At 43.3% G+C, this 22433-nt stretch overlaps 1 protein-coding gene across 5 annotated transcripts; it reads right to left on the bottom strand.

Moving 5' to 3' along the window:
• Positions 1 to 1517: 1517 nt before the first annotated feature.
• Positions 1518 to 20941, bottom strand: LOC104909332 (scavenger receptor cysteine-rich domain-containing protein DMBT1-like). Of its 5 annotated transcripts, none has more exons than XM_085229626.1 (24): positions 20837 to 20941; positions 18624 to 19082; positions 16845 to 16943; positions 16185 to 16502; positions 15431 to 15460; positions 14947 to 15045; positions 14431 to 14508; positions 13839 to 13898; positions 13223 to 13321; positions 12896 to 12982; positions 12488 to 12565; positions 8660 to 8983; positions 7921 to 7962; positions 7466 to 7777; positions 6979 to 7011; positions 6510 to 6542; positions 6332 to 6364; positions 6158 to 6199; positions 5643 to 5675; positions 5313 to 5387; positions 4609 to 4638; positions 4038 to 4213; positions 2743 to 3131; positions 1518 to 1980 (listed from the first exon to the last, which is right to left on the bottom strand). In XM_085229626.1, the coding sequence occupies exons 2-24, from the start codon at positions 18691 to 18693 to the stop codon at positions 1740 to 1742; spliced, it is 2781 nt and encodes a 926-aa protein (XP_085085752.1). In that variant the 5' UTR covers positions 18694 to 19082; positions 20837 to 20941; the 3' UTR covers positions 1518 to 1739. The 5 variants fall into 5 exon arrangements, with proteins under 5 accessions (XP_085085752.1, XP_085085753.1, XP_085085755.1 ...); XM_085229627.1 differs by having other exon boundaries at positions 2743 to 3128; XM_085229629.1 differs by having other exon boundaries at positions 8660 to 8980.
• Between the last annotated feature and the right edge of the window lie 1492 nt (positions 20942 to 22433).

Here is a 22433-nt window from a genome sequence, read left to right as displayed (position 1 = left end):
TTTATCCCAGAAACACTGAATTTACATTTATCCTTTATAGCCTTTCATTTCTTGAACCCACACACATATTTGCAAGCAATTTCCAGCTGCTAACACCCACTTTATATGCACTTAAAACATGAACTAGTGTACAAAACTCAGCCCTGGTCATTGCTGTGTCCAGCAGCACCTGGAATAAAATCCTCTGTGGCTGTTTTGTGCTGGTACCTACAGGCTGGTAGGCAAATTCTTGGGAGTTTCTTGTGTATGGAAAAATCCTGTCCTGTATCTGCTTTAAAGGATCTGGAGCCCTGAGCCTGGTGCCAAGTCTGAGTTCTCAACTTTTTACAAATTCTGCACGTTAAGTCCACATTCAGATGGTGCAGTGTGCTCATATATCAGGCAGTGCTGAAATATTAATGACCTGCTGTGAGTTCCCTCTTCTACCTCCAAAGGAAATGGCTGGTATGTGTTCAGGAAAGTCCTCTAAAATGGGAACAGGATGACTGTATGGAAGGTATTTTAAAATAGCTGATCCTTAGAACAAATCAGCGTGCATTTTGGAAAACAGGAAGGATTCAGCTGCTGTGGATCTGCTATTTACAGGCACTTTTCCTCACTACCTGTGGCTGGGAGTGCGATAGCAGAGAAAATGCGACTTCAAGCGCTTTAAATCATTACCTGTGAGAAGCAGAAGAGCAGGGTTACCAGCACGATGGAGTTCTATGTGAATGAAGTGCAATTAGGAAATACTCCAGCTCAGGACTGAAGTCTCAGCCATTTTCCTACCAGCATTGTAGTCCCTCTGGCTTAGGATTGGCACTAAGTGGGCCAGGCCAGGGCAGAGCCACCGCAAAAAAGACCTGGTCAGATCAGATCTAAGCATCACACAGAGCATCTCATTATGAGTTTGAGCAATTTGCAGATATTCACTGTATAGAAACTGAGTATTGGCCTTCAAGATGCTTTTCTCATCCCAACAAAGCTCACCACGTTACCAAAATTTAATACATCTCTTTCCTGTAGAGTTCTGCAGTGAATTTCAAGATACTTTCCTCTATTATGAACTGAAAGTTGCTCTTCTCCCTGTTTTCACTATATCATTCCAATAGGGCAATTTAATGTATTGAATTAAACACATTCCTGGCTCAAAGTAATACAGTTTGAACAGATACTGAAAATAGAGGGATGAAACAAATACGTGTATCATGAAGAAAATATATTTTTTTTTAGGTCTAATCTCCAGCAGTAAAAACTAATACGGAAAATGTGAATAGGTTATAGGTATTGAAGAGATTACATCTCTGTGCATGGACATTATTTCTCCAAATATTGTTGAGCTCCTATTTAAAATAATTGCTCAGAAGTTATTGGTTACAAGGGGTTCTTATTCTTCTTGAGCTTGTAAAGCAACACCATTGCTTTACAAGGCAGGTTAGTAATTCTTAAATAACTATTTGAGTTATGCAGTACAATGGGGAGAACCAAAAGAGGGAAACAGTCTTGATGGGGGGGGGAAAAAAAAAAAAGCTGATCCATTACAGTTTATCACTGAGTTTTTACTGAAGTTTAGGCTTTTACAAATCTGGAATATAGATCCACAAGTCTGAAATTAAGGAACACAAGTACAGTTAAGATTAAAATACCTTCAGATTTACATCCCGTAGGATGTATTTTTAGGATGTATTAGCAGGTGTGCAACCTACTGATCACATATCTAAGTGATCAATGTGATATTAGAATTAGAAGAGTTACTGGGGCTACTGTAGTCTGGAGACAATGATAATGACATTTCCATCGCCATCTCTCGTGCTTCTTTTGCCTCTGGCTATGCAGCCCTGGTAGCAGCGGGAGGAATAATCGTATCTGTTGCATACTGCCATCTTGCACTGAAGGTAAACTGATGAGTATCTGGTGATAAAACTGGGGGCTCTGAATCGGAACTGGACAATCCTCCTGTCTGGTGACAAGTAGCTCCTATAGGTTGGGTCTCTGACACACCTGAGAAAAGATAGAAGGGAAAAGGAAATAATACAGTTGTCACACTGCTGGAGTTCTAAGTTTATGAGAAAGGGCTATTGTGTAGCCCTGTTATCTTTACTTCAGCCTTTGGCTTTGTAAAAACTACAAAGAAACAAACCCAAATCCCAAATCAAACAAAGACACTTAAATGAGTGCTTCATTCTTGCCTATTTTTATTTTTTTTTAAAATAAAATGTGTGAAATGCTTTCTGAAAATTTATACTGATTTCTCTCCCCTAACAGAATAGTGAATTAAGCATACTATGACAGCTTAAAAAGATGTGCTTGTTGTATTAGCTAGTTCATGTAAAATCCAGCTGCTTCTTGCTAATGGATAACTCAAATGTTTCATAGAACCACAGATTTTCCTTGGTTCAAGAAAAACAACTCAGTGATCATGTAGTTCCAACCCCCTGCTATGTGCAGGTCGCCATCAGCAGCCCAGGCTGCCCAGAGCCACATTCAGCCTGGCCTTGAATGCCTGCAGGGATGGGGCATCCACAACCTCCTTGGGCAACCTGTTCCACTGCCTCACCACCCTGTGTGTGAAAAACTTCCTCCTAAAATCCAACCTGAACCTCCTCTGTCTCAGTTTAAAGCCATTCCTGTATGTCCTGATATGTTACATGTTAATATGTTACAGAACTATGGCTTTTTGGTGCGTCTATTTATTATATCCCATATTCCCTCAACCACATACAAGGAATAGGTTTGAAATGGCTGCTGAGATATTTTCCTTACCCGTTTCGTATGATATCCGATGCCACAGTCACAAAGTCATGGGGATTTGGAGAGACCACGCAGGTGTCTGCAAACAGCATCAGGTTTGGCTGTGTGCTGTACAGAGTAGCACGAACAAACAAATCCCGGCTCGGCATTACGTAGTATGGTGCTGCCCTCACTACATTGGAGAAAGATGGCGAATCATAAAAGGCAAACTTGACGACAAATTGTCTAGATGGAGTTTCCTGGTACGGAGGCCGTATGACGCTGGGTATTGTTTGGGCACCAGCGTCGTCGTATATTTTGCAGGCAAAGTTTAACAGTGAATTTCTGTTTCTGCTGTAGAAGTTGCCAGAAATGGATCCTTCCACTGTGTTGGAGTAAGTGATGGCTCCACGTGATATCTGCTGAAACATTAGTAGGTTAAGAGCTGAAGAGGAACGCTGCAACCATTTCCTAACTGCTGCTGGAATTGGGAGCACAGGCAGAGGAGAAGCATAGCCTAGGTGCCTGTGCTTGGCTACCGTGGCCTTGCTACCCAACTACCACGGCCTTGCCGCCTGGCCTCAGCCCTCAGAGCTGCAAGGCTGTGACAAGGTCTGCAGCACAATGCCAGATGAGATAAGGGCTAACGTGGGTCAGCTGGAGAGATGGCTCATTTGAGATCATTAGTAGCTCAAGGACTCGAGGGGGAAAACAGCTTCATAGGTATAAAGTCCTAAAGGAAAAAAGAAAACCACAACATGGAAAACAACAAGGAGCCAGCAGAGAATGGCAGCTGAGCACAACAAACACATGCTCCAAGGAGCCTTGGGGAAAGAACCTTCTCCTGAGTGGTACCTTGCCAGCAAAGACTCTCTGGGAGTCTCAGGTGTGGTGAACATGCAAACACCCAGCTAGTTAACTTGTGCAGCATGTTGTATTCACCAAAGTGAGTGTGGGTTTGCTTTATATAACTAAACTCTGCCAAACTCACTAGCAGGGTCTTTGTGCACAGCTAAATGTGAGAACAAGGTGTCCTGAAGAGCAAGTGTTGCAAAAGGGAAGGGGAAAAAAGATGAGGAAGGTTCCTAATAATCTGTATAGCTTAGAATCAAGACCTTTGAGAAACATGATTTTGTTGTGGTCATAATATAGTGTTCATCAATGCTTTGTTAACATAATGCTGTCGATATTGGTGCTCCACCTCAACTCCTCAAGGTCATGAGGCTGCATCCTCCCATAACAAGCATTAGAAATGCTCGAGAGCTTTGCTCACAGATAACTTAGACTCTGTCTTGGCACACAGTAATTTCAGCCCCTGAGGTTCTCACCAGCCTCTGAGTGCCACAGCCATCGTATGGTATGCGGAACATGACATGGTAGCTGCTAATCACAGGCTTGCACCTGGGGTCCCTCAGGTGGATGTCACTTGCAAGGTACCCTCGGGAGTTGATGTAGGATCTCCTGATGATTGCCCGCATGTAAGTAGGCAGACAAGCAAGGGTTGCTGGAGGAGAAGTAGTTTGTTAATAAAACATGTTTTGCTGTACAGTATAACGCAGCATGTATTAAATTCCATTATGCTTTACGAATGCAAACGCGGGCTTTACTGGCAATAACAGCTGGCTGCAATAACCCCTGAGTTGTTTCTTTGGTGATGAGATCCCTCTGGAGTGCAGTGGCACACCTGGCTGACAGCCTGGCAATCTGCTGGCAGATGTTTCGGATGTGCTATGCCCATAAATGTAGCAGACATAGGCCAGCCTGTCCCTCAGTGCTACACTGGTGCTGAGCAGACATCCTCTGCCATAAACTTCCAGCCTCCTCCAAATCACATCTTGCCCAGCACAGGGGGGACTTGGGAAGAAATGTAATTAAAAAGAAGAAAGGAGAAGAACTTACCTTGGCTTATAGGTACTGGCTTTGGAGAAGCTTTTAATGGGAACAAAAAAAGCAAAACAAAAAAAAAACAACAGAATGAGCGTGAATGATAAAAATATGTGCTTGTATGTGATCAGCTTACACAGTGATAATCATCTGAATGCAGTCTGACTAGAAAAGATAGAATCAACTGATCTGAGGAATGGGATTGTCAAAAGGTTTGTATTAAGAGAAGCGTACAGACTGGAATGATGGCATATCGCTAGCACTAAGGGAACAGGATTTAATTCTGCTTATTCATTTGTATAGTCAGATGACTCCATGCTCAAATGCATGCACTGCAAGGTCAGATCCTCGTATGTTGCCAGCACAAGTACAGATGTTTTTCCGGTGTGGCTGGAGTGTTATTTAGCAATGTGTAGCTAATAGGGCTAGACTTTAAAAGAAGACATTAGTCTGCCTTCAAGAGTTTGAGGTCTGATATTTGCAGCGTATGAGCAGAACTTGAACTTCAAGCTTTTTTTGAAAAGTTAAATCCTGTCGCAGGGAACTTTAAGGTGCAAACCAAATGCCATTGGAAATATCAGAAATTCACAATGACCTCGACTTAGGAAGGTGCTGACTCCGAGAACAGAGCGAAATGGGGAGCTGTGTCAACGTGTCATCAGATCACAACACTGAGGGCTGACCAAGTGCTTAAACCAGAATAACACTGCATTACTTACAAGTGCTGATTTCTGTGCCTTCAGGAGTTGAAGAGACTGGTAGAGTCGAGGAGACCGATGGAGTTGTTGAGGCTCCTATTGTGAGAAGAGAAAATATGGAAGTAAACATTGTCTGAATCTTAAATACGTTCATCCTTCATATGACAACAAGTGTGTACCCCACACGAATTAGGCCAAGGTTTCCTAGTGGCTTTTCTTGCCTGGGGAACTTCCCTGGGCTCTGAGCTCTGTTCACAAGCAACAGGTTTGTTTTTTTTCTTGAGGGAATCAGCAGTTTTGTGCTAAGCTTAAACATGACTCCAACTGCAGTAAGTGTAAAGCAACACGTACCTGGTGCTTCAGACGTGGTGCTGCCTGCAGGGGCTGGTGGGATATGAGAGAGAACACAAAAGTTAGAAGCTTCCTAGGGCTGGGACGGGTGGGATGTGCGTGCAGGGCAGGAGAGCCCCAGGCTCACACTCACACACTGACTGCACGGCTCCAGCAGATGAAGCCATGCTCAGCCCCATGTTGGGGCTGCTGGGATCTGCTGTAGCGAAGAAGCATCCCCAGCACCAACGTGTGCCATGGCTAGGATGCTGGGTGATACAGAGATCGCAGTACTGTCTGTGACGTGGGGTTGCCCTAGGAGCAGTGTAGTCCAATGCTAACCCCAGGTTATACTGGTCCTGTATCAACACCAGCCCATGTTCCTCCCTGGCTGGGTGTGGGAGCCGAGAGAGGTCACTTGGATCACCCCTGGGAATGAATGGCTACATCCATGAGATTACACGCACTGGGATCCAGCCAGTGCCTGGTCACAGCTTGGGCAGAGATCTGAAGGTGTAACACTGAGCATCACTTACAGCTGGTAGTGGCTGCTGGTCCAGGAGTGGGAGAGGTGGTTACTGTGAGAAGCAAAAAAAAGAAACTAATTATTGTCCACAGCAAAGCAAGGACTGCTGATGTTGAGGAAATTAGTGGTTTTGTGCCAAGTTTAAGCACCACACCAATTGCAGTAAGTGTAAAGTGATGCATACCTGGTGCTTCAGACGTGCTGCTTGCAGGGGTTGCTGGACATGGGAGAGAACACAGGTGTGGGTTAGGAGCTGCCCAGGGCAAGACAGACAGGATGTGCCCACAGTGATCGTGCACAGCCCCTGGGGATGCTTCTGCATCCTGAGCAAAGCCATAAGGTCTGTAAGCAGAAATAAGTACCTGAAGTTTCAGCTGTGGTGGATTCGGTTGGGGCTGCCAGAGTGAAAGCAAGAGCCAAGCATTAGCAGTCTTTAAATTATCATGTAAGCAAAGCAAAACTTATCCAACCAAAGCCAAACTGACATTAAGGTGTAATTAAGACCAATGTAATCAGACATCCATTTCAGCTCCATTGTAGCAATTGCCTTCACCTGTGCTCCCAGGGCTGACCAGGTCCTTTCCCCAGGTGCTCAGTCAGTGGCTCAGGCCATGACTCAATAGTTCCCATATACCATGCTCTCTAATCATGACCCTAATTCATGCCTATTCATCTGAGTGTTGTGAGCTTTTGGAGCTAGCAATCTGTTAAGGGCTGTCACCACCCAGAATGTAGATAGCACTACTGAAATCAAGTGGAATCAGCACTCTGTGATGGGAGAAATAATATTTGACTATGTCTGAGGTGACTGAGTGGTGAAGTGCTCCATACCTGTTGTTCCAGGAGTGGTAAGATCCATGAGCCCTGTTGAGAGAGAAAATAAACACCATCAAAAAAATGAAAGCTGGATCATTGGTTATAAAGAGAGATAAACAGAAGCACAGCCTTGTATCCCCTAGACCATGACCTAGGAGATGTTATCTGATGCCCTGGAGAAGCCAATGCCACCCTACTGAGGATGTCTATCAGCAGGCGATGTTGATGCAGGTGGTGGGGACCACAGCAGTTCCATCCCAACTCCTCACCCAGACTGAAGTGCAATGGGAATTGCTGTCGGCAGCAGAGCAGCACCACCTCTGCACTGTATGCTGAGGTGAACAAGAGCCTGGATGATGTCCCAGCCAGCACTGCTTTTAAATAAAATAACCTAGGTGAAGCTTAAGGTCAGTCAAGAAGAAAGCATTTTGCTCTGTCATTTGCTAAAGCCTCCAGGCGGGTATGGCTCATTCACACTAAATAAAATGTAGAAGAGGAGTACCTGTGCAGATAACACCAGCATCTTCCTTGTGCAAACAGTCATGCGTTCCCAACTCCCTGTGAGAGCACTGCACCAGGAAGGACTCATCCCCTGTGCATTTCACATCATCCATGAGGATATCTCCCGTGCCTTCCCCAAAAAAGGCACTTTTTTTGGCTGAGATGGCATCTCCGCAGCTCAGCTCCCTGCACACAACCCTGGCACTGTTTATGTCCCAGTCATCGTCGCAGATGGTTCCCCAGCTGCCGTTGTGGAAGACTTCAAGGCGCCCTGAGCACTTGTTTTCTCCATTCACCAGCCTCAGAGATAACTCTTAGAAAAACAGAAGGAAACACATGGTCGCTTAGCAGCCTCAGCAATGAGCAGATGCGTTTACCAAAGAGGAAAAAACCAAGTTGCTATGTAAAATATATCAGATGTGAAAACTTTGCAAGACCTGCCTATGGAGAACTCACCAGCTGGGACAGGCTCAGTTGGAACTGGGGGAGTAACAGGCTCTGGAAAAGGAAACAGAAAAGTGAACTTGTAGTCTTGCTACAGCGGATGGTTAATGACATTCTTCAGTTCCTATGTCAGGTAAAGAAAAGCAGTAGTGACATAAGCCATTAGTTTCTGGGAGCACGGACACAAAGAGGAAAAGGCCCATTTCAGCCGTTTCACCTCGGTCGTTTTGGGTTCAGCAGATCTCTGGCACTGCAGGGTGAGGGGAAGGTGAGCTCGAGATAGCAAGAGAAACATATTTGAAACTGCCTCCTTTCTGCTTTGTCTGAGCATGGCCAGAAATCAGACATTTGCACAACCTGCCAGAGGGAGGTGGGGTAGGACTGCCAAGGCTGCCTGCTCCAGCAGCGTTAAATAGGCAGCTCATTAGTATCTCTCTTGGAAAGCCCAGCAGACATATGGCCATCCTCTTGCCAGGAAATGAATAGTGCATGTTGGCAAACGATTCTTTTGGAGTGATTTTACGGTAAATTCTTTAACTTTTCTTCCTATTTATTCCCTTTGCTTCTTCCAAGTGCCACCTTCCTACATTTCCATGTTCCGGTCAGAGCACAGAATTGCTGGAAAACTGGGAACTGATTTGCAAGAATCCTAAAAGGAAGTTACTATTAAACACAAGAAGAGGACGTTTTAATTACAACTGGCCATAGTTCACAACTTATGTGAAATCAGCTCTGAAATGTGCTCACCTACCTGCGCAAATGACGCCGGCGTCTTCCTTTGGCTGACAGTTATGCACACCTATCCCTCTGTGAGAGCACTCCCACAGGCTGTCCTCATCCCCTCTGCACTGCACCTCATCCAGGAGGATGTTCCCAGAGCCCCGGCCGAATTGTGCTTCAGGCAATGCCAGCATAGGCTCCCCACAGCCCAGCTGCCGGCACACCACCTCGGCAGCCCCCAGATCCCAAGCATCATCACAGACTGTTCCCCAGCTGCTGTTGTAATAGAGCTCCACGCGGCCCGAGCACCTGCTGTCACCGTCTGCGAGCCGCAGGGACAGGGCTGGAACAGCTGCTGGGGAGAAAGAACACCACAGTCAGTGTTACTGAGCCAAGGCAGTGCTGGAGACTGTCTGCATCATTGGGATGACGGGGACCGGTAGCCTGCAGTGCGGTTGGATATGAGAAAGCATCCTCCTCTGAAATTAGCTGCTGTTTTAGGATTGATATTATAAAGTCTTGAAGCCATCTTTCCAGTGGTTGATCATGCAGCACCCAATGGCCACAGACATAGTCCTCTTCCATGACACACTGGTTCGGGGAAAACGATCCTCATCCCTACAGGGTTCCTACCATTTCTTTACCATCTTTCTCATCTATATGGTAGCGTTGTCTAAAGGATGAACACAAACACCCAGAGCCAACCTTTCCCTGGGATACCTTGCAATCTAAGGAATATGTTTTTTTTTCCTTCTTCTTTAAATAATACCTGATTGGTCTTCTTTTCACTCTGGCATAACAGATGGTTGGCACAGCATCATTTCCCCAGAATAGTAGCAGAGCTATTTCTACAGATCAGGCTCATTTCTGAGAGCTGGGTACTTATGGAATAATCCACACATTTATCTCACTTTCAGAGGGAAAGGCTTTTAGAGATCTGAAGTTCCAAATTAGTTTTATGGGTCTGGAGTGTATTTTTCTTTCAGAGAAAGAAATCAGAGACTCTGCCGACAACATAATTGAGTTCTTCTGAGTTTGTTGCCATCATAAACTGTACCAAGTATACACACCTGTCTTACTCCTTGGTAGGTCTGTGATTACAAGGTTTTCATTTCAGGACATTTTGCTGTCACCTGGCAGTCATTTGTAACCAACTAATGTACATCCATTCAGAATGAGTACCCTGCTCCTGAGGACTCTCTTTGCCCTTAATTCCTTTTTGCTGACCATGATCAAAGCTCCTTCCATCTGAGTACCGTGCTTATCATTTCCTTCTGCAAAAGTTGGCTGTAAAGAAATGTCAGGAGCGGCGTGCTTGGCTCACTTCCCAAGATCAAGGCCTGAACTTCTGTGAGAGCTCCAAATACGATATCAGAGAGAAAAAAAATAATTGAGTCAAAAGATAACTAATTAAACAGGTGCTGAGTAGTCATCAGCAAAAATGAAAGGTATTACTTAAAAAGTTCAAGAACCAGATTTCATTAGTTATCTGTACCTAGGTGTGAGAAAGAGGGAGATTAAAAATTAAGTATCCAGACACAAATATCGAGTTAGATTACAGGCAGGAATAAATGCGTCATGATTCAGCTGATATTAAAAATATCAATATTGAGGGAGAGGCAACCTCCAGATTAAACATACTAAGTAAATGAAGTATTTCATTAGTCTGAAATATGAACATCATATTTCTGATTAAATAACGGAACTGATTAATTGACAGTCCCAAGAATTGTTAATGTGTTTTGTGAATGTGTCTACAGACTGATGAAAGGCAGCTTTCTACTTTCAGCAAACGAATAAAAGAAAACTATTGATATTTATTTTTCTTCGAAGTCAGTGCTTTGCACATAGCTAAATGTAAAATAAATAAATAAATAAATAAATAAATAAAATCAAAACAATTAGTAATCACTTAGTTTTCCTTAGCCTTTGACCCAAAGAACAGTTTTCATACCGTTGTCATAGTAAAAGTAACAAGTTGCTATAGTTACAGCTATAAAGGAGCCTTTTTTTTTTTTTTAAAACACTTTAACCATTGACCAGCTTTCCTGTTACACACAGTGTGCCTAAATAAGATGAAATTGTTGGCTCAAATACATGGGTGAATAGGCATAAGCAAAGCACTTAATAGTTACAAGCACTTAGTTGCATAGTTGTGAGGGTAGTATTAGGAAAGCACAAATACACTGTGTATCAGGTTCCATAAGCCTGCACAGTGCTCAATAGATCTGTCACTTAAGAAGAAATTCACATTCAGACTTCTGAAAGCCAAGAAAATAAAAGTAAATCCCGAAGGATTTCTCAGTTTCACTGGTGTGTGCTGAGAAGTGCCCACTTCTTTTCATTCAGTTGGAATAGATCCCAGTCAGAATAAGTAAGGCAGGCAGCAAAATCTGGTCGAAGCTCTGTTAAATACCCTTTAAAGTAGGAAAGTTTTCATTTATAGCCTTTTGAAATTGAGATGATTGGCAGTAAAAAGGTAGAGAAACACTGATTTAAATTTCTCCTCTACTGTGCTGAACATTTATTTGTCTGTTAATTTGTAAGACATCTGCAGAAACTAGGGTGGGTGGATCCTAGAACTCAAATATGGACATATTGCTCAAAATCATGTTAATAGGTGGAGCAGTAAGCAAATTTGTACCACTTTTCCTACAACTGCTGCCATGGGTATGGAGTCACAGCTCTTAACTTCTAACAACATAGATAAAGCTGTCGAAGACAAGTAGATTTAGAAAAGGTTACAAAGAGAAGAAGCATCAGTTGCCTTGGTAATTGTTTACCACGTTCTGCAGCATCTTGACCTAACAGATGGCATGGGTGTTAGGTAACCAGCCACCACTACTGTACTGTAATGAAATCCTCAGCCATTACCTCCGACACTTTGGAACATAGATAGAGTGACAGAAGGAAACGCAAGACCTGTGCGCTCTCTGGAGGACAAAATGAGAATTCAGAATGAACAGAATGAATGTCAAAAATCAGCAAGTTGAACTTCTGCATCGACAGGTGTGATGGGATGCTTGTTGGAAAGAGAAAACCAAGGCACAAAGGCTAAATCATCCTTTTAGCTGGCACAGAAGGACCGTGGAAAAAGTGGAAGCCAATAACATTGGCACTGCAGTGAGCCAGTCCAACCTCGGTCCTGCTCTCAGTGATACATAGGAGCTGCTTATTCTTCTCAGCACTAAAGAGGCCTCAGCTGCTTGGTCAATGATTGCATATTTAATAGAGGTAGAGATAATGAGGAGAGCTGGGATAATCGATTCAAGAAATGCAATGGGCTTGAAAATCACGAGCTCCGAGGAATGGTGTAAAGAGTTGTGGGAAGACTTTCAATAGCCTGAAGATGACTCTAAAAAGGACGGCATCCTGGTTGGACAGCCATGAGTTGCCTTGGCTGATGCAAAATGGCCCTGTCTGGTGAAACTATGCTTCTGAGATTTACAAAACTTAAGAAATTATTTCATAGACTCATTAAGCCATTTCTGTGACAAAATCTCTGGTTGAATCTTTGCGGGAGGAAAATAGTAGGAACAATGAAAAACGATGCCCAAATGTGAATAGGAACCAAAGCTAATTATTTTGGTTAAAACAAAAATATACAGTAATAGCTCATCAGAATGTATGCACAGTATTTATAACTACAAGACTGGGGACATTCATCATTAAATGGATGTATTGCTGATACATCCCAACAGCCTGTCCCAAGTGAAGGTGTCACAGAGGGCCATGTTCCTTCACACAAATGCTCAGTTTCTTGTTGTCTGCTGTGAATATTCTACAATCTTAATCCAGCCTCAAACCCCCAGTCAACAGCATTAGTCTTGGAGAATGCTTGCAAAACAGCTGCTCTTACCTTCATAAGTTGTGCCTGGGATTTCAGTAGCTGATGTGGCACTTCCCTCTGTGACAACAGTGGATGCAGAAGATGGCTCTGGGGTCACAAGCAAGTTGGGGGAACAAAGAGAAGGAGAGAATGGCAGCAGTTAGGGGTGAACGTGTGAACAGGAATCTTGATGCAAGCGTGTGGGTATGGGCTTTGCAGGGAGGTGAGTGAATGCATAGCCCTCTGTTCTTACTGAAAAGAGGTGTTCACCTTGATTTAACATTTAACGGCAGTAGATCCAGTGTTATTTCTGACTGCCTTCTTCTACTGCTGGAGATGCAGTAGTCATTGCTAAAGATGCAGTGGCCATTGTTAGGGGCAGCGAGGGATGTGATCCTTGTTGTGTTTGGGAGTACCTGCAGCAGAGGAGTGCCTCACCTGCCACAGGGGTGTTCAGGGTCCCTGGAACAGCTGTTGGCTGTGTGGCTGCAGTGCTGGGGGCAGAGGAGAAAGCTGCAGAGAGGGCTGGGGAGAGGAAACAGGTTATTAGACAGTATCGCCTGAACTGGATGGGAAGAAGAAATACAGGGGTGTCAAAGGGACTGCTAATAAACTGAGGAGATGCATTACTGGAACAAAGCATGAATCAGTCACAGACACTTGAGCTGATATTCAGTGATATGATTTAGTTTATATATAATCCAATTTAATCATAAACTTAAATATTATTCTTATTATACTTTATTGCACAGAACCTGTTTTTACCTTCAGGAGCTGTGGAAGAGATTTCTGGAGTTGAGGTCACAGTCACACTCTCTTCTACAAGTGAGATGGGTGATGTTGGTTCTGTTGTGTTTTCAGAGTCTGACAAGAAGCAAGAAATAAGAAAACACTGCAGCATTCAATAAGGCAGTATAGCTGAACTCAGTTCTTGATGCATTGAATTGGCTTCAAGCTTAGTGGAAAAGAGAATCCATGTATTCCCTGCCATCTTTATCCACTGTCAGTGCTCAGAAATGAGCCTGCATGTCTTTGCATTACAAGCATCAGGAAAGTTTCAGACCTCTCTCTCAGTAATGAGGAAAGGAAAAGGAGCGTGAGAAGCAAAACTAGGAGTGAGTGCTGTAATTTGGCAATGACAGTGGTTGGTAGGTAACTTCCCAGCACGGTGCTGCCAGCAGCCTGCCCATGCTCCCAGAAAACCAGCAGGTTGGCACCAAACAAATTCGATTTATTTCATTTGTGTTGGTTACACTGAGAGATGGTGGTTTTGCCCCATTTTTTCGCATGTCCATTGATCCCCTCCCCCAAACAAAACTTATAGTCACATATAGAAATACAGCAGTTTTCTAACATGCTGCATTCTGCAGATGCCCTTTACCTTTCTGTGGCAAGGTGGGAATTTCTGGTGTCCCATCTTCCTCTGTAGTGGAGGTGGAACCTGAGCAAACAGAAGAGGCTCTCAGGATGGGAAACTAAATGTCTGCCAACAGCAATTAAAAGCAGATGTGTTTTGAGGAATTAGGGACTCACTTTAGATCTCAGGCTTGACAAACAGCTGTGTAATCAGTCTGCTAAATTACTGGAGAGGCAGGGGTCAAACTGAGGGGGATGATCTCCCATGCCTGACTGTTCTTTAATTGTCCTAGAGCAGTCATGAATCTTGGGCACAATGATCTGGACACTTCTACTTCCTAAAAGTTCATGTATAATGCTACAGCTACAGGCTCAAGGACATTGATCATTAAATGGATGTATTGCTGATACATCCCAACAGCCTTTTTTAAGTGAAGATGTCACAGAGGGCCTTGTTCTTTCACACAAATGCTCAATTTCATGTTGTTGCTGTGAATATTCCATAGATTCACACAGCCACATCTTCTTAATCTAGCCTCAAACCCCCAGTTAACAGTATTAGACCCCCAGTTAACAGCATTAGTCTTGGAGAGTGCTTGCAAAACAGCTGCTCTTACCTTCATAAGTTGTGCCTGGGATTTCAGTAGCTGATGTGGCACTTCCCTCTGTGACAACAGTGGATGCAGAAGATGGCTCTGGGGTCACAAGCGAGTTGGGGGAACAAAGAGAAGGAGAGAATGGCAGCAGTTAGGGGTGAACGTGTGAACAGGAATCTTGATGCAAGCGTGTGGGTATGGGCTTTGCAGGGAGGTGAGTGAATGCATAGCCCTCTGTTCTCACTGAAAAGAGGCGTTCACCTTGATTTAACATTTAATGGCAGTAGATCCAGTGTTATTTCTGACTGCCTTCTTCTACTGCTGGAGATGCAGTAGTCATTGCTAAAGATGCAGTGGCCATAAATGAAGATGGTGTTGGCCATTGGCTATTCCAAGGCTGATCACACACAGAGTTAAAAACACAGGTGCCAAAACACTTTGACTGAATTCCAAGTATTATTTCCTGCTGTAACCAAATTGCATACTACTGGATTTTATTTATTTTTTGTAGATTTACAGCTTGGGTTTTTCTCTTGCCTTTATCTGTAGAAGTCGCCAGTTGTGTAGCAGGTGTTACAAAGATATCTGTGACCAATGTGGTTGATGAAATCGTAGTTTGGGTCCTCTCTGTGGATACTGAAAGTTAGTGGAAATATGTTATTGGAGAACTATAAGAATGGTCATCAGAACTGAGGCACTGGTGAAATAGTGTGTATGTCAGGTTTTGTGTAGCAGTGGTGAAATAACCAGGAGTCCAAAACCTACAACTGGAATGTAAAGACTTGCCACATGCTTTCTCTAACTATTAGTTGGTGAAAGGCAATTAAAGTTCCTACTAACAATCCAAACATCCAGATTGTTAGAATAATGAATCAGTAAGGAAAATTAGGAACACATTCTTCTACAATACTGTTTGGAAAAGAACAGTAATTGAATGATTTTCAAGTTAAAAATCAGTTTCTGAGCATTTAGGCATATTGTGAAGTGCTAATGGGCTTAGATTGCAAAGGCCTTGCCTTACCTGTTGGTGCAATCGTGGACTGCACTGCATCTGTGAACACAGAACAAAGCAAAAATGGCCATTAGGTGTGGCGTTAATCAAATTGCTTCAAAATAGGTGGCTTCAAGCTGTGCGATCATTGCTTTCAGTGACATCTAGGATAGAAGTGTTAATATTTATTTTCAATTCTGACTTGTTATAGTTCAGACTTCTATGGATGCGCTTCTACCTGCTCTGAACTTGTTGCCTGGCTTATCTTGGGAAGTCTGGTCTCAGCAACAGGATGAGGGGAAATGGTTTTAAATTGGAAGACGGCAGATTTAGATTGGATGTTAGGAGGAAATTCTTTACTATGAGGGTGGCGAGGTTGCCCAGGATGTCCCCTTCCCTGGAAGCATTCAAGGCCAGGCTGGATGGGGCTGTGAGCAACCTGAGCTAGTGAGGGGTGTCCTTGACTATAGCAGGGGGTTGAAACGAGGTGATCTTAAAGGTCCCTTCTGACTCAAACCATTCTATGGCTCTATGAATCAGATGCTGACTGAAGTGGTCTCAAATGACTTCTCCCCATATTCATACTCAGTGCCTGCTGCTGCCAATTTTGATATTTTGCACATGACATCCTTGTGTTTCTTGCTCACTTGGTTCAGTCCAAGCACAAGGAGCATCTGCATGCACATAGCTCAGCTCCCATCTGATTTCTGATGTTTCTTGCTTTTATGGTCAAGGATAAAATCCAAATCAATTTTTAACAGCACAATTATTATTTTTTTTTCACCTGAGCAGATGACACTGACGTCCTCATTGTGTCCACAGTCACTTTTGTTCCAGCCAGCATGCGGGCAGTCCCAAATGTGAGATTCGGTTCCTGCACACCTCACATCATCCAGAAGGATGCTTCCTTCTCCAGGGCCAAAGTAAGCCCACCCCAAGACAGAAACAACTTGGCCACATTTGAGTTGTCTGCACGCAACACTGGCACTGTTCATATCAAAGAAATCATCACAGACTGTCCCCCACTCGCTGTTGTGGTAAACTTCAACCCTTCCAGCACATCTGTCCCCACCAGATGCCAGTCGCAACTGTGGTGTATCTTCTAAAACCAAAGCAAAAATGAGCAAGTAAGCATATCAGTTTGTTTATTCCAGGATATCTAAACTTCTAACATCTAAGGCAGCATCCCCATCTGCTCAGGGGTGGGCTGTGTGGTGCTTCTGTGTCTGGGGCTGACTGGGAAATGCCTGCAGTGCACAAAGCAGTGGAGCCCAAATCAGTGCTGTTGATTCAGCCCAGTTCACTTGGCTCTGCTGCACACAGAACCTGTTCTATCATTAAAGGGCCATGCTGGTGAGATAACCAGCTCACACAGAGGTGTTCCATTAACCCCAACAGGGATGCCCAGAGTGCTCACTCTCAGGTCTACGTCTCACCCTCTTACCTTTGGGTTTAAATGTCTTCTTAAGCCATTCTGAGAATTTGGCCCATGGTGAGGCTGAACCTTCACTGTCTTCTGTTGACTGCCACCAGAAACCATTTGCTGTATAGGATTAATAAATATATATTAGCACTGATGTAACACAGTTCTAGATAAGTCTTATGGTTTTCTGTGCTGACACAGAGTTTGATAGAGTATTTTCTGGTATGTGACAAATTTTCAACGCAAAAACGGTCCTCTCTGTGCCTGGAAGGACGTGCTCATTTCTCATAATTCAGTGGAAGATGATTGTAGAGGACCTTATTTCATGGCAGCACAAGAGCAAAGTGATCCAACCCCACAAGCCCTCATGTACATCCTTCAATGGATGGAGACATGGGCTTCTGGGAGCTGAGCTCTGCCAGAATTTGCTGGGGCCGTAGAGAAGGTTACTTATCTTTGCCATGTTATTACCACAAAAGCAGAGGAGGCTGTGGATCATTTGTCTGTGTGGACTGTGGCAGTTGTTTTGGCCGACAGCCCAACATGTTAGCCTCAGCTGCTCTCTTTGCAAATGCCTGCTCAGGTCTTCCTGGGGAGCCCAGACTTCGCCTAATTCTGCACTGTGGAATATAATGTATACTTGCTTAAAGGATTTAAAAATGTAGGTTTGACTAAACCAAACTGTAGCATTACATACCTGTAGAGCAGCTCTTCCAGTCTAGTTCTGTCAAGTTTAGGGAATGATAGACCTCTGTAAGATCATAGGCAATCTTTTGCTTCCTCTTATGCAGAGAAATTGCAAAGAGTAAGCAGTGATCTTTCTGTGTTTATTCCATAAAGAAGCAAGAATGCTCTTTCAAAATTAGCAGCTCTGAAGATACATGCCTGATTCAATCAAGAAATTCAGGAGAAATTTATTTTAGAGACTGGTTTTTCTTTTTTCCCAAGCTAGCATTTGCTCTTCAGACACTTTTACTCCTGGAAATATATCAGTGATCCTAAATTTGGGAGTTTACAAGACAAAAGCCAAAGTGACTTTTCCATTCTAAATTAATCCAGCCTACATCAGGTCGAACTGAAGACAAAAGCAAACTTACTGACGAGAGATTACAGTGCTGGGATTTTACCACCTTCTTGAAAGGCAGCTTAGTGTCCTTTGATGCTGAGTTCACCTCTGGCTTGCTTTTGCTCTTGCTTTATAAATAATTCAATATAGCCAACCCTTGAATCTATGAAATTATATCTCCTTCTGGCTGATGAGCCTTTGCTCATGGTGCCCATGAATAAAGATCATGTCATTTAAACCAGTGAGATTATAAGGAAGGTTTGGGGTTACTTTTCTGAAGATTGAAGGACAATGGCACTTCTGCAGTCCCAAGTCTCTGCAAAGTAGATTTCCATCCATGTCAGTCAAGCTGCTTTTTTATTCTTTTAATGTCTTTTTCTACATTTTTAAATGTATCGTGTAGAAGAACTTAAATTCAAAATTGGAGTATTAGAAAGAAGAATGTTAGAAGGAAGAAGGAAAATGACTTCTTCAAACTATTTTCCTCACAGAAGAGAAGCAACGAAAATATTCTTCAGCTTTAAAATCTAACCTGTGAATTTGATCCGAATATTTGAATTACAACACAAATATTTGAATAAGAAGACAAATTAAACCAACAATTCCATCATACAAAGCTTGCCAGCAATATGTTACAAGACTCTGCTACCACTTTCCAGCAGGCCAGGCTGTATTAGTAGTGAATTCTGTCTGTAACATTTCCATACAAGCATGAAAAATTGTACTCACTGTACCTGGTTCACATAGGAGAGAAGTACTTAGCAGAAGCATCCAAGTGAGACTCACTTGAAGGTCCATTTTCATTCTGGTTATCTGTTCTCAATCTGTGAAGATTGAGAATTTATACTAATTGAGTTCTGGTCTCCATCAGAGGTGTGTGCTTTGCAATTTGATCTCTCTTCCTGAAATTCCAGATCCATGCCAAAGAAATGATTTACCAACTATTTTCTTATTACAGGGTATATCCAGACATCCGGATGAGTAGATCCCGATCACACCACTGTTCCGGGCTGTCTACCAAGATCTTCCCAAACACTCCCCTGGCACTTCAGTAGCTGTGCGTTGCTGTGGGTTGGTTTTTCTTTTTTTCCAGGAAGTAAAGATTTACGTTTGGAGAGTAGGCTGTTTGGTAAGGTTTTTCGTACCACCAGTTAAGACAGTTTCCAATGTATAATTGTGCTTCCAACATACAGCTGTGTGCCAAAACAGACAGTGGTGAGATTTGTGTCAGAAGATTAGCATCCAAAAAATTTCAGGAAAGTCTCATGCAAATTATCTCTGCTCTCTAGACATTATTCCTACAAAAAAGAATTTCTACACTTTTTCATATCTCTCCGGTTCCTGTTTAACCTGGAAGGAGATCCCTCCATCATTCTCCTGATCTGCAGTCAGTTCTTTTTTCACTTGCAGCCTACAGAGCAATGAAACAGCTATACGAGTTATCAACCAAGGTATAATTGGGTGGGAAGACCTCTCTTGGGGGTAAACTAGCAGGGCAAGTGCTGAACTACAACAGCCAAAGAAATGGAGTAGGATAGGGCCAGAAGGTGTTAAATTAAGCTAAAACTCAATGAATCTGTATGTAAAGTCAGAGAGGCATGACCAGCTGCCATGCACTGCTCTGGGGAAGACCAGTAGAGTCTACTGACAACTTACTGCCCATTCTCCATCAACCAGTTTCACAGCTGGTGTGTTCCTGAACAAACTAGCCTGAAATTTTCCCGTTCAGAGGACAAGTACTATCTGACAGTCCTGTGTGGTATATCCTTCATAACTATGGAAGTGGAGCCTTTGTGTATTGCAAAATATGAGGCATGCTTTTGGATCTGTGAGATAGTGCACAAAAGAACTGAGGCACAGAGCAATTGTCAGCTGAAGGGGAGAAACTAGTAACAGGTTTTTATTCTGCTGGTAACAGATAGCAGATCATAGGAGGAGAGGCAGAAGATACGATAGTGCTAGTGGAAATCCAAGTTAAAGGACGAAGAGAACGCATGAAAGAAAATCATTGTGAAGAAGAAAAATACCACAAATTGTGCTGGAGGTTATTGTTTGCCATTAGCTTTCAAGCTATCTTTTTAGATAAGGTGCTTTGCATGAAAAAATCCCACCTAGAAGGGCCATGGTGTACAACTGGATAAGATTAGTATCTCACAGAGCCATGAATCCACCACGACCCCTTCAGCCACAGATTTCTCCCTGGCATGAGGTGATGGTGGCAACACACTGTGGCCCAAAGGATGTCTCCAGCTCTGCCTCATTAAGCACTAGCAGGGAGAAGCTGGCTCTCAGCTAGAGAGAGGGAAAAAGCAAAACTAAAGGTTCTTAGCAGATATAAAAATGAACATAAATTCATTTGTTCCATGAGATCTTTTCTTATTTTCTCAACACGCTATTACATATTGTGCCTATCCAAACATCCATGTTCTTACATCCTAATACCTTCTTGAGCAAAACCAGTCATGTCAAATATTTAAACTCGCAGTTCCGTGTGTGTGGATTACTTGAACTCTGTTGCCATTTCCTGAAGTGACTAAATGGGTTTATAGTAGATCCTTATCAATATTTCTATCCAAACAGCTGTAAGCTGGGTCTGGTACAGTATGTAACAGTTTTCTTTCCTAACAGCAATTAAGCTACATTATACAAACATGTCTCACTTTTGAATGAATCTAAATTTTGGAAACAAATAGAAGGAACCTCATGGTTCTCTTTTTCAGCATTCCTCAATCTCCTTCACAAAACAGATTGCAAAGAAGCCATTGGTCCAAGCAGACATGCTTAGGGCAGAGGGCTCCACATCCCCACTCTTGCCTGGTGAAACTGGATCCCACTGCAGGCTGTTTTGTACCCTATCTGAGGAGTAGTGGTGGTAGGTATAGATGTGAGCAAGGGCAGCAGATTTGTACAGCTAATCCGTAGTGTTTGGTGAGAAAGGTTGACCAACCTCCGCATTAAACATTGCAGCTCTTGTCACGGACATCGAAGGCACCGTTAAAGAAGAGGTTGTGAGTCTTCAGTCCAAAGCTAAGCAAGCAAACTAATCCTGCATGGCAGGAAATAGCAGTGATGACAGTAGGGCTGACCTTTGTGGGCTTGGAATCGCAATGCTGTTTCCCAGGAAATCTTCTTAAAGGAATCTATCAAAATTCACTCCGAAAACAAAGAGTATTTGTCCATAGTGAAAGAGCTTTATGCTGCAGGGTGGGTGTTAAGCTCTCCTCGCAGAGTGCTGGAGCTTTGCTGCACCTACTCCTCCCTGCAAAGCTTTTTCCAGCTTTTTCAAACGACATCCAATTCTCATGGAAGCCTGTAGTGTTATAAACTCCGTAAAGATGGAGCTTGAGGGGCTACGAGCAACCAGAAAATGCAGAGCTACTGCTGTGAGGCTGCTACCGCTGGAGGGCAGCGAGGCACTGTCCTTAGGGAGTGGATGTGTTATGGGATAACGTCATCTAACGACACGGATCTTCTGTAGGGTTCCGAGAGGCCTTAACAGTAGCAAATTCCATAACAAGTAAGCAGAGGGCCAAATAAATGATGCATGAGACAGCTACAGACTGCAGGTAGGTTGTTTGTATTCCTTGTCCGACAAATTCAGAGGGTGTTTTGGAGAATCTGGCCCTCCTGAGGCAGCACCCGTTTCATCTTCCCTTTCAGCTCCTTATTCGTTATATCTCAGTGGTGTTGTAAACCACAACGCGTCGTAGCTCTCATAACTAATATTTGTAAGGAATTTAATTGAGATGTCTGTGACAGATTAACTTGCACTGCCTGCATTTCTCCTAACCACGTGTTTCTTGTACAAGTATTTAACTGTATTTCTTCTTCCCTGATAAAGAAGACCCTGGTGTGTGAACCCGCGGTATGATGCATGGGTGTACTTTTGTTTTGGGTCATGTCAATACATTTTGGGGTCATTGCAGATTACTCGTGAATTAACAGCAGTGAAACAGGAAGAATTTACTGAAATGCCACACAATATTGCCACTTGAACACTGCCATAGCAATTGCCACGTACTGGTCCTTGACTTCAGTCAGCCCAGGGATGTGACTGCTGTGTAAGCCTGTGGGTTGGTGCTGCTCCTAGCTGAGGGTGAAAACAGGTGGCAGATAAGTGTGCAGAACTTGTCTGTGCCTTGCTGCATATTACTCTGTGGAAAGATGTAAGGAAAGATTTTCAATTCCTTCATTTTTCACATTTCCTCTCTACCAACCATTCTGCTAAATTCAACCCCAGCAAATTCTGAAGTGCATTTTGTGCATTAAAGAATGTCTAGAGAAAATGGCAAAGCCAGGTTGAAATAAATCACATCCGTGACAATACAACCTTCAAGTAGGTTCTCCACAATTACGTCAAATTTCTTCATAAGGCCAAGTGGGACTTTTACATGGGAAGCCCTCTTTTGTAGACAAAACTGAGTACTGAGTGCTGGGTACTGCTTCCAGTTCCCAGAGATATTGTGTTGAAAGAAAGGTGTTACCACCTGGTCTCTGGAAGCCCCCCTTCAACCCCTGTGAATCCTGATCTTTGTCAGAGATGG

This window comes from Meleagris gallopavo, chromosome 8 (assembly GCF_905368555.1).
Source record: "Meleagris gallopavo chromosome 8, MGAL_WU_HG_1.1, whole genome shotgun sequence".
NCBI lineage: Eukaryota > Metazoa > Chordata > Aves > Galliformes > Phasianidae > Meleagris > Meleagris gallopavo.
This window is presented reverse-complemented; position numbering and strand designations above follow the sequence as displayed.

What these genes read in the sequence shown, in the direction of transcription:
- LOC104909332 (XM_085229626.1), bottom strand. Translation starts at nt 18,693, where the DNA reads ATGAAAATGGACCTTCAAGTGAGTCTCACTTGGATGCTTCTGCTAAGT. An exon ending in TTCTCTCCTATGTGAACCAG is followed by an intron (nt 16,944 to 18,623) that starts GTACAGTGAGTA and finishes AATCCTATACAG; the next exon opens with CAAATGGTTTCTGGTGGCAG. An exon ending in CAGCACGTCTGAAGCACCAG is followed by an intron (nt 6,200 to 6,331) that starts GTATGCATCACT and finishes TGCTTCTCACAG; the next exon opens with TAACCACCTCTCCCACTCCT.